General features: G+C 42.3%; 1 protein-coding gene across 1 annotated transcript; it reads right to left on the bottom strand.

Moving 5' to 3' along the window:
• Positions 1-1904: 1904 nt before the first annotated feature.
• Positions 1905-7138, bottom strand: LOC137375079 (extracellular calcium-sensing receptor-like). The gene is made up of 6 exons (XM_068041707.1): positions 6930-7138; positions 5974-6265; positions 4957-5787; positions 4241-4468; positions 2920-3043; positions 1905-2818 (listed from the first exon to the last, which is right to left on the bottom strand). Exons 1-6 carry the CDS (start codon positions 7136-7138, stop codon positions 1905-1907), a joined length of 2598 nt encoding a protein of 865 aa, XP_067897808.1.
• Positions 7139-12421: the final 5283 nt, after the last annotated feature.

Raw genomic sequence — 12421 nt, 5'->3', positions numbered from 1 at the left:
CTCATTCTTCGAAACTCTAGAGAATACAGGCGCAGTTTCCACAATCTTTCTTCATAGGATAGTCCCACCATCCCGGGAACAAGTCTGGTGAACCTTCATTGCACATCTTCTATTACAAAACCATATCCTTCCAAAGGTAAGGGGACCAAAACTGCACACAGTACTCAATGTGCAGTCTAATCAACTTTCTATATAATTGGAGCAAGACATCACTACTCCTGTACACAAATGTTCTTGCGAGAAAGGTTAACATACTATTAGCCTTCCGAATTGCTTGTTGCACCTGCATGTTAGCTTTCAGTGACTTATTGACAAGGACACCCAGGCCCCTTTGTACATTTACATTTTCTAGTCTCTTACCATTTAAGCAATACTCTGCATATATATTCTTCCTACTAAAGTGGATAACCTCACATTTTTCCACATAATATTCTATCTGCCACGTTCTTGCCCACTCACTAAGTCTTTCCAAATCCCCTTGAAGACACTTTGCATCTTCCTCACAACACACATTCCAAGCAGGTTTTGTGTCATCCGCAAACTTGGAAATATTGCATTTGGTCCCCACATCCAAATCACTGACATATATTGTGAACAGCTGGGACCCAACACTGATCCCTGTGATACTTCACGAGTTACAGCCTGCCATTGTGAGAATTATCCATTTATTCCTATTCTCTGCTTTCTGCATACTGGCCAATCCTTAATCCATGCCAATATATTATCTCCTATACCATCTGCTTTAATTTTGCGAACCAATCTCCTGTTGGGGACTTTATCAAAAGCCTTCTGAAAATCCAAGTATACCACATTCACCGACTCCTCTTTATCAATTCTGTTAGTAACATCACAAAACTCCAACAGGTTCGTCTAACATAATTTCCCATTCATAAATCCATGTCGACTATGCCCAATCAGCTTACGAGAATCATGGTTAATGTTTTGATGTCAGCTAAACAGTTAAATTGTCTTTAAGTTCAACCAACAGTTTTTTAAAACTTAACTGACATGGCAGGACAGCAGAGGACCATCTCATGGACATCCAGTGACATGTAAAAACTGCATGAAACATTTTTGCATTCTTGAAAACGACATATGCAAGAGGTTCCGCCAAATGCTCGAGCTCAAGCTTAGAGTTGCAGAGCTTGAAAAGCGGATGACGTCGCCAAGTGCAAACAGAAGCTACGTTTTATGGAGGTAGAAAACCTGCAGTTACATCGTTCAGAAAGAGAGGAAATGGGGAAACCAAGGCAGACTCGGACGAACTGGCAGTCAGTGCAAGAATCCCCTGGGAATGTCAGTGTTGAATACCAGTCAGGATGATGATACCTCACGTGATTGCAGTCAATATGGGAAGACTTAGCTACACACGAACTTTTAAAAATATCGATGTTATAGGGGATTCGTTAAACAGGGGGATAGGCAATGACAGGCGTGAGTTCGTTGCACTCCTGGTGCCAGGTTAAGAAGATATCACTGAACGGATGCAGTGATTTTGCTGGGGAACTGCCAAAAGTCATAGTCCATGTTGGAACCAATGGCATTGATAGGAACATCCGACAGTTTCAGCTGTGAGAAAAAAAAACACATCACCACAATGCCTGAAAGAACGGGACATCAAAGGGAGCACTCTCTGAACTACTGCCAGGACTACTAGCAAATAAGTACAGAAACCATTTGATATTGACTCTAATATGTTTAGTAATTGCATGTCATATTTTAATTCTACAATTTAAATTCGATGCTTCGAGCATATTATGATACAATAAAGGACTAACTTATAAACATATATTTGAGCTTGATAGATTAATCTATTTGTAGAATATCAGTTAATTGCTATACAAATCCTTTGAAGTGCATATTTTGTGCCAGTGAAGATTCATACGAGCGGGTGTTATCGTTCTTTAAAGCCGCTTTTCAATCACTTTACCCATTAGATTCTTCTTTGTATTTTTCTCCGGAGTTATCATGATAATGTAACACTTTGGAGCATAAATGCAAAGCAGCAATCCGAAACTGGAGGCCAGAATCGCAAACACTTCCACCGCGACAGTGTATTTCCCAGGAGAACTCACAGAAGCCGGAATAAAAGTTATCCAAACAGCACAAAAGATCAGCATGCTGAAAGTGATACATTTCGCTTCGTTGAAATTATCTGGCAGGTTCCGAGCGAGAAAAGCCAAGACAAAACATACGCATGATAAGAAAGCGATATAACCTGATACAGAATAGAAAGCTGCCGAAGAACCCGCATTGCATTCTAAAATAATAATTTCCCTGTAATAGTTTGTGTTCTTCATGGGAAATGGTGGTGCAATGATCAACCAAAGGGCACATATTAAACCCTGAACGAATGTTAGGAGGAAAACACTTAGACGCTGCAGTTTTTGACCAAACCATTTCATCCTATTACTGCTGGGATGCGTGGCTTTAAATGCCATCAGCACGAGGATGGTTTTAACCAAAACGCAGGAAATACAAAGGACAAATGTAACACCGAATGCTGTGTGTCGTAACATACAAGACCAGTCAGAGGGTTCGCCAATGAATGTAACTGAGCACAAAAAACAGCATATTAATGCTGAAAGAAGGAGGAAGCTCAGCTCGGAATTGTTCGCTTTAACAAGAGGTGTTTCTCGATATCTAAAGAAAAGAACAGTTATATTGATAGCCATGCACACTCCAATCAATGCAAGAGTCACCAGAGCAAGTCCCAGGATTTCTGTAAAAGCCAGATATTCTATATTCTTTGGTATACATTGATCTTTCTGATCATTGGACCAGTATAGCAAAGGACATTTGATGCAGTCTACGGAATCTAAGAGAAAAGAAGAAAATAATGAAAAACAGAAATTAATTTCAGATATCAGACACTTGCTGAAACATGTATATTAAAGTAAAATTTATATCTCGACGCACCTGTAGTGTTACTAATTTCCCCATCCGGACAGGGAGTACAGTCAAAGCAACAAACAGGTTGTCCTTTTCTCGCCGTCTTTCTCGTTCCAAGAGAACAACTTTCAGAGCATACCGCATGGGGGATCTTCAACGAAGGAAACGATAGAATATCTACCTTATACTGTTGATAGATATGCTGGAAATGCATTTATTTGCAACTGTGTCTTCATCGGCAAATTACATCCATACAATTAAAGTTAAAGTTCATATTGTATTCTGAGACCTTCATATTTAGGTGCAATATTTTACTGACTTGAATCATTCAACTTTATGAAGGCCAAGGGTGCTCACCCTGGCCACTTTCTAACATTTGTCACGCAACTAATATCCTCCAAAAGAGATTAACTGGTCATTTCTCTCCAGTATTGTTTGGCAGTTATTGCTGTCCACCAAATATTTGCTGAACAATAAGGACTAAACTTCAAAAACAATTACTTAGCTGTGTCGTTCCGGGTAGGCCATGAGGAGGTGAATTATGGGCTATTGGTGACGTGTTAGCTTGAGTTTACTTTTTAAGTTGAACTGCTCTTCACACATATTTGCCCAAGACCCTAATCTGTCATCTTGCAGGCTCTTGAAATCTTCCGAGTCTGTCATTCCCATGGATATGATGTTGTCAACATATTTTGATACCAGTTCAGGGCTTTTGGCATCTGGTTTTACTAGTGTGAGATTTTTTTATCCATTAGAAATAAAGGGGGAAAGAAGCAGTACCTCAGATTGTAACGGTGGGAACGGTGGCCTCTTTGTATCGGGAGAAAAAAGGCACACACCTCTGGAATACGCAGCGAAATATATCTTGCCAATTAGGGAAAAATATCCAATAACTCCAACATTACAGTTCACCTTTTGTATAATGCATCTTAATATTTTTAATTACATTTTTCAGTGAAATTTTATCAAATGATGCTTTGAAAAATTAATACAATTAATAGTCCGAGTAAAATTTTACCTAATCCACCAATTGGAAAACTGACGGTCGGGTGCAACAGTGGTTTTACACCCCACCAGATTTCACTGTCTATTGCGTTCCACCAGATACCATGGGTTTTCGCCCTTGGCAGTATCTGGCAAATTTCTAGACAAAACATATTGAATTAGTAAATCCCGAGGCTCTTTGTCAACAGCTGTGAACTGGGCCTAGCTATCAGTTTCCTGGGGCTCTACTTATTCATAGTCTTTATTTTTATCTGTATAGAATGGTATTAACAAATATAATGATGAGGCATGAATAATTATAATATGCAGCAACATTACACGAATTTTGAATTGGCAAACATACCTCCTGGCCACCACCGCTCCAGACAATGTGCTTTGGGTCCAACACCAGTTCTTTCCCCAGAGGTGCTGACCCATTATAATGTCCAACTATCTTGACTTCGATATCGCCATTATTACTCATTTGCCAATTTACAAAGTCGTACCGGGCTACTGGATTGCCATTATCATCAAAATACACCTTCTCACCAGTTTTCGTTGTGAAGTGTACGGACTTCATGTAATGGAGAAGCTTTAGAAAACAATGCAACACATTTCGTCATTAACCTTACATGTAACCAAAGGTACATTAATCAATCAATATTTCGAAAACATTAATTCACAGTTTTCTCCCATTATTTTGCAATTAAAGTGAATTGAAGTAAATAGGGTATATGACCTTATAGGGGGCTGCACAGTGGTGCCGTGATTAGCATCACAGCTCCAGCAACCCGGGTTCGGTTCTGGGTGCTGCCTGTGCGGCGTTTGCAAGTTCTCCCCGTGAATGCATTGGTTTTCGCCTGGTGCTCCGGTTTCCTCCCACAGCCAAAGACTTACAGGTTGATCGGTAAATTGGCCATTGTGAATTGCCCCTAGTGCAGGTAGGCGGTAGGGGAATTGTGGGGATGTGGTAGGGAATATGGGATTAATGTAGGATTGGTATAAATTGGTGGTTGATGGTCGGCGCAGTCTTCGTGGGCCGAAGGGCCTGTGTCAGTGCTGTGTCGCTCTATGACCTACCTGCCACGGCTGAAAGTCTGTAACATATGCACATGTATTATTTTTAAATGGTCCTTTGCCATTTTCACATGAATACATGTTGTGCAGTGCATGTGCGAAGGTATAGACTGCTTTATATACATTGTAGTAACTTCCGTCCACAGCTGGGTCAGTATAGACGTTGTGTATTTCATGCAAAGTTTCATTTCCAGTACACTGAGGGAGCTGAGAAGATTCTACTCGGCTTGTAGTGTTATCCAATATTAGAGAGCATCCGAACGTCGTTTCCCAAAACTCCCTTACTAAACTATCACCAGGAAACAGAGAAGGATGAACCCTGAGCAGGAAGTCCCACAGTCCTGGGACTTCTACCGCACGCACCGCTGTTCCAATTGCCCCAGTAAGGAATCTAGATATTTTATCTGGAGCAATAATAGATGATGTAATCCAACCTTCACTTCCTATCCATTGTATTCCAGTGAGGTTCTGCCGTAAAATCTCTCCAAATAAAACGCGCATTTCCCACGATGGAGCAAAAGCTACCACGACTTTTGTAGTTGACGCTTTTATCACGGTGACAATTCGCATAATTTGTTCTGCAGGATCCGTTCTAGAAAACGATTCAGAGAAGGCAATGCAAATGCCAAAACTCACAGCAGCTTCAATAAACGCTTTCATTCCCGATCTGCCATAGTCATTGTTGCTGCTAATGGTTCCAATCCAAGTCCATCCAAACCTCTTAACAAGTTGAACCAATGCCTTGGATTGATGGTAATCACTTGGTATTGTTCTATAAAAAGTCGGATATTCGTTCCTATTACTGAGACATACACAGGTGGAAAAGTAACTAACCTGTAATCAATGAAATACGGAACAATTAAGGAGATCATTTGCATGCGGGTGAAATAAGCATATTTAGAGGCGAAGGTCGTACCACTGAGCCAGATCTGTACTTTAAATATACTCCTAGGTATATATCTAGTAATTAATTGGTTCAATTTGTTTGATAGTGACTGCAGTAATTTCACCGAATCTCACCATTGGTATTTTAAATAGACCGATTATTCTTGCCACTGCTATAGATGCTGAGGAGCCATCGCAACCAACAATACCAGCGACATTGAGAGACCCGTTGCAGACTCGACCCACATATGCTTCTTCCTGCCCATTAACGAGAGCTAGAGCGACTTTTGTTGCAATTTTTGGGGATGCGCAGTCATCGTAAAGTCCGTAGCCCAAAGTAACGTTGGGGAGAAGTATCGCATCCTTGTTTATTTCCTCTATTGCATAAAGCATGGCCTGCGCAAGGCGAAATGTCCTTAAAATAAAACTGAGGGGCAAACACAGTTGGCATTTAGAGAACGTCAGAATATCTAACAATATTTGGAAAGCAAAGAACTGCGATTTCTACAATATATCCGTTCTCTAGATATTTTTTTCTTGGATTTTTTAGCGATGATGTTGTATTAAGAGCACCTAGTTTTGGCTTCTATTGTCGAGCAGTTCAAACTGCTTGTTTGAAAGCCTGCACTCATTGTAAATTGTAAACGATGGAGCAGTTCAGAGTAGTTGACAACCTGATCCTGAAATCCTGTGTGGAGTTTGCAAGTTCTCCCTGTGTCTGCGTGGGTTTCCTCCGGGTGCTCCGGTTTCCTCCCACATGCCAAAGACTTGCAGGTTGATTGGTAAATTGGCCATTAGCAATTGCCCCTAGTATAGGTAGGTGGTAGGGAAATATAGGTGGGGATGTGGTAGGAATATGGAATTAGTGTAGGATTAGTACAAATGGGTGGTTGATGCTCGGCACAGACTCGGTCAGCCGAACGGCCTGTTTCAGTGCTATATCTCCAAACTAAACTAAACTAAAATATAAAAGAAACCAATGTCGCAAAATGTCACTCACAATGGATGCATATATGAATATATTTGCGAACGTGATTTTCATTCAAAAGTTAAGGGAACTTCTGAACGTTCACATACAGAATTGAACTAACCTTCCACATTTGGTTTCTTCTGGTGGTTTTCGAAATAACTCAATCTGCTCAAACTTGGCCGAGTGCATAGGAAACAACCCTCCAAGCACAACATCCCCATCCTTCGATATGTTGGGCAGATTGAATCGTTTCCGAAGGGTGCAGGTTAGCTCATCTGACCCACGTGCAAAAGGCATCATCAGTAGCACTCCCAAAATAAGCTGAAACATCGCTGTGATGAAGCTAATTATTATTTATTGCCTTGCAATACGGTAAAGATATTGGTTATGGCCTTTATATAGGAACAAAACATGAATTGCTCGAGCATTAGATTTAAAATGTCCAAAGAGATAATCTCAATAGGGAGCTTTGTTTTACGATTTGTAATTGAGGTTGCCTTCGGGAAATTAATGAATATCCCGAGTGAATACTAATTCCTCTGTGACAGAGAAATACTCCATAACATCCCTGTCTCATTTTCTAAGTGATCATTGCATGGTAAACATGCAAGCGCATTTTTGTATTCTTTGTGGGGTGGGGTTGGGTGGTGGCATTGCTGGCAAAGCTAGCATTTATTAACAATCTACAATTTCCCTTGGCGGCATAATGGCTTGCGAGGCCATTTCAGAGGACAGTTAAGAGTCAACCACATTGCAGCGGGGGTCTGGAGCCACATGTAGGTCAGACCAGACAAAGACGGCAGATTTCTCTCCCTAAAGGACATTAGTGAACCAGATGGGCTTTTATGACAATCAATGATAGTTTCATGGCACCATTACTGAGACTACCTTTCAATTCCAGATTTTGTATTAATTAATTGAATTTATTAATTCAATTAAGCTCCATCAGCTACCATGGTGGGATTTGAAACTGTGTCCCCAGGACATTGCCTGCACCTCTGGATTATTAGTTCAGTGACATTATCAGTTCTGGAGCAGTTTTCTTCAGTACTAGTGCCGGAATATTGTCAGGGCCCATAGCCTTTGCAGTATCCAGTGCCTTCAGTCGTTCCTTGATATCACACGGAGTGAATCGAATTGGCTGAAGTCTAACATTTCTGATGCTGGGGACTTCAAAATGAAGCCAAGATGAATCATCAACTCGGCACTTCTGGCTGAAGAATGTTGCAAATGCTTCAACCTTATCTTTCGCACTGATGTCTGGGCTCCCCCATCATTGAGGAGGGGGGTATTTGTGGAGCCACCTCCTCCAGTTAGTTGTTCACCACCATTCATGGCTGGACGTGGCGGTACTGCAGAGCTTACATCTGATCCGTTGGTTATGGCAATGCTTAGCTCTGTCTATCGCCTTTTGCTTATGCAGTTTAGCATGCAAGTAGTCCCGTGCTTCACCTCATTTTGAGGTGTGCCAGGTGCTGCTCCTGGCATGCCCTCCTGCACGCTTCATTGAACCAGATTTGGTCTCCTGGCTTGGTTCTAATGGTAGAGTGGTGGATATGCCGGGCCATGAGGTTACAGATAGTGGTTGAGTACAGTTCTGCTGCTGCCCACAGAGCCTCATGGATGGCCAGTTTTGCATTGCTAGATCTGTTCGAAATCTATCCCATTTAGCACGGTGGTAGTGCCACACAACACGATGGAGGGTATTAAGTTATTAATGCATCTCTAAAATAGCAATACCGACCCTTGGGAAACACTACTGAATATTTTCCTCCTGAAAAGCAATGGTTCTCCACATGTTTCCATTTTGTGGCCCTTAGTCAATATCGTACACAGACTGCCAGTGTCCCTATGTTCCCATGGGCTCTCATTTTACAAATAGTGCTGTGTCAAATGTCTATATCCAACATCAACTGCACTTCCCTCATCAAATCTCTCAGTTACATTCACAAAGATCTCAATGAAGTCAGCCAAACACTATTTAATTTTGACAAATATTTGCAGTCTTTCTTTTATTACTCGATACTGTTCGAAACGCTGATGAATCTTGTCGCAGATTGTTGTCTCTATATATGCCTGCACCATAGACATTACACTGCCTGACTTTCAGCTGCCAGGTTTATAACGCTCCCATTTTTTAAAACAAAGATGTGATATTTTCAATACTCTGGCACCATCCTCATTTATAAGGTGGATCAGAATATTGTGCTTAGCACCTCTACAATTTCCATCATTACTTCCATCATTTACCTAGAATACATTCTAACCAGATTGGGTGACTTTGCCACTTTGAGGACTACGCACCATACAATGCCAACCTCCTCTATCTATTTTGATCCGATTCAATATTGCTATTGTTCCTCCTTTACTGCTACATTGGCAACATCCTCTTCCCTCGCAAAGACAGATGCAAAGTGGTCATCTAGTGCCTCAGCCATGTACTCAAGAAGAATATCTCCATGTTTGTCATTAATTGACCCCACCCCTCCCTTGATTACCCTTGTACTATTTATATGTTTGTAAAATACATTATTGATTGCTGTTTCCGTTAGAAGCTGGTCAATTCTCTCTCTCTCTCTCTCTCTCTGCATTCTATGTTTTGATCACTTCAATTTCTATAATCTGCTGTTTCTCTACTATATGGTGATCTTTACAATTGTCAAAAGCCTCCTTTTATTTCTCGTTATAATTATCACGAAGATTTGAAAGCACAGAAACAGGCCATTCAGCCCAAAAGGTTTGTGCCAGTTTTTATGCACGAGCCTCCTCTCACCATTCTTCATCGAAGAATGAAGAATGGGGCGGCACAGTGGCGCAGTGGTTAGCACCGCAGCCTCACAGCTCCAGGGACCCGGGTTCGATTCTGGGTACTGCCTGTGTGGAGTTTGCAAGTTCTCCCTGTGTCTGCGTGGGTTTTCTCCGGGTGCTCCGGTTTCCTCCCACAAGCCAAAAGACTTGCAGGTTGGTAGGTAAATTGGCCATTATAAATTGTCACTAGAATAGGTAGGTGGTAGGGAAATACAGGGGCAGGTGGGGATGTTTGGTAGGAATATGGGATTAGTGTAGGATTAGCATAAAATGGGTGGTTGATGGTCGGCACAGACTCGGTGGGCCAAAGGGCCTGTTTCAGTGCTGTATCTCTAATCTAATCTAATCTAATCGAACAGCATCAACTTACCCTTCTATTCCTTTCTCTCTATCTCTCCCTCCGCCCCCCACCCCACCCCCTCTCTCTCGTATGTGCTTACGTAGCTTCCCCTTAAGCCCATCTATGCTATTCCCTCAAATGCTCGTCAAGATAGTGATTTCCACATTCTAACCACTCTCTGGGTAAAGAACTTTCTCCTGAATTGTTTACTGGATATATTAGTATCTATCTTATATTTATGGCCCCTAGTCCTGTTCTCACCTGCTAATGCCCCTCTATGTCTAGCTATCAAACCACATTTCATAATCTTTAAAACCATACCAGGTTCCCCCCGCTTCCCACTGTGTCCTCCAGATGTGGTCTCACCAATGCCCTGTATAGCTGAAGCATAACCTCCCTACTTTTTTATTCAATTCTCCTCGCAATAAACAATAACATTCTGTTAGCTTTCCTAATTACCTGCTGTAACTGCACACTAACCTTTTGCAATTCATGCACTAGGGCACCCAGATCCCTCTGCATCTCAGAGCTCTGCAATCTCTCACCATTTAGATAATATGCTTTTTTTTTTTCTTCCTGCCAAAGTGGACAATTTCCCACTTTCCCACATTATACTCCATTTGCCAAGTCTTTGCCCACTCACCTACCTATCTATATCCCTTTGTAGCCCCCTTAAGTACAGTTCACACGTTATTTTCCAACCTATCTTTGTGTCATCATCATATTTAGCAACCATACCGAGGTCCCTTCATGAAAATCATTGATATAAATTGTAAAAGGTTGAGGCCCGAGCACAGATCCCTGTGGCACACCACTCATTACATCTTGACAACCAGAAAATGACCCATTTATGCCAACTCTCTGTTTTCTGTTAGCTAACCAATCTTCTATCCACGCCAATAAATTATTCCTGACACCGTGAGCTTTCATTTTCTGCAATAACCTTTGCTGTGGCACTTTATCAAATGCCTTCTGGAAATCTAAGAACAATACATCCACCGGTTCCCCTTTATCCACAGCACATGTAATTCCCCCAAAGAACTGCAATAAATTGGTTAAACATGATTTAACCAATGTAAGCAGTCACGTAGTGGTATTATCACTGGACTAGTAACCCAGAGACCCAGGGTATTTTTCTGGGAACATGGGTTCGAATCCCACCACAGCAGAAGGTGGAATTTGAATTTAATTAATAAATCTGGAATTATAAAGCTAGTCTAATGATGGCCATGAAACGATTGTCGATTGTTGTAAAAACTCATCTGGTTCACTAACGTCCTTTAGGGAAGGAGATCTGCTGTCCTTACCTGATCCGGCCTACATGTGACTCCAGACCCACAGCAATGTGGTTAACTTTTACCTGCCCTCTGAAATGGCCGAGCAAGCCACTCAGTTGTACCTAACTGCTACGAAGTCAATAAAAGGGAATGAAACCGGACGAAACAACCGGCTTCGAACTAGGCACCGGAAATGACAATGGCAAACCCAGCCCTGTCGACCCTGCAAAGTCCTCCTTACTAACATCTGGGGGCTTGTGCCAAAGTTGGGAGAGCTGTCCCACAGATTAGTCAAGCAACAGCCTGACATAGTCATACTCACAGAATCATACCTTACAATGTCCCAGACACTGCCATCACCATCCCCGGGCATGTCCTGTCCCACCAGCAGGACAGACCCATTAGAGTTGGTGGCACAGTGGTATACAGTAGGGAGGAAGTTCCCTTCCGGACCCCCCCAAAGTCTCATGGCATCAGGTCAAACATGGGCAAGGTAACCTCCTACAGATTAACATCTACCGCCCTCTCTCAGCTGATGACTCAGTATTCCTCCATTTTGAACACCAGTTGGAGGAAGCACCGAGGGTGGAAAAGGCACAAAATGTACTCTGGGTGGGGGACCTCAATGTCCATCACCAAGAGTGGCTCGGTAGCACCACTACTGACCGAGCTGGACGAGTCCTAAAGGACATAGCTGCTAGACTGGGCCTGTGGCAGGTGGTGAGGGAACCAACACGAGGGAAAAACATACTTGACCTTGTACTCAAGAAACTGCCTGCCGCAGATGCTTCTATCCATGACTGTATTGGTATGAGTGACCACCGCACAGTCCTTGTGGAGACGAAGTCCCGTCTTCACATTGAGGATACCATCCATCGTGTTGTGTGGCACTACCACCATGCTAAATAGGATAAATTTCGAACAGATCTAGCAACGCAAAACTGGCCATCCATGAGGCGCTGTGGGCCATCAGCAGCAACAGAATTGTACTCAACCACAATCTGTAACCTCATGGACTGGCATATCCACCACTATACCATTACCATCAAGCCAGGAGACCAACCCTGGTTCAATGAATAGTGCAGGAGGGCATGCCAGGAGCAGCACCAGGCATACCTCAAAGTGAGGTGTCAATCTCACAATTAACAGAGGACTATCTGTGTGCCAGCCTGCATAAGTAGCATGTGA

Source organism: Heterodontus francisci, chromosome 11, assembly GCF_036365525.1.
Source record: "Heterodontus francisci isolate sHetFra1 chromosome 11, sHetFra1.hap1, whole genome shotgun sequence".
NCBI classification, from domain to species: Eukaryota; Metazoa; Chordata; class Chondrichthyes; order Heterodontiformes; family Heterodontidae; genus Heterodontus; species Heterodontus francisci.
This window is presented reverse-complemented; position numbering and strand designations above follow the sequence as displayed.

Bases quoted from the DNA above. Each gene is read 5' to 3' on its own strand.
- LOC137375079 (XM_068041707.1), bottom strand. From the start codon at position 7,138: ATGTTTCAGCTTATTTTGGGAGTGCTACTGATGATGCCTTTTGCACGT. The intron at 5,788-5,973 runs GTGAGATTCGGT...CATTGATTACAG, and splicing joins GTCTATTTAAAATACCAATG to GTTAGTTACTTTTCCACCTG. The intron at 2,819-2,919 runs GTGCGTCGAGAT...CTTTTCTCTTAG, and splicing joins GGAAATTAGTAACACTACAG to ATTCCGTAGACTGCATCAAA.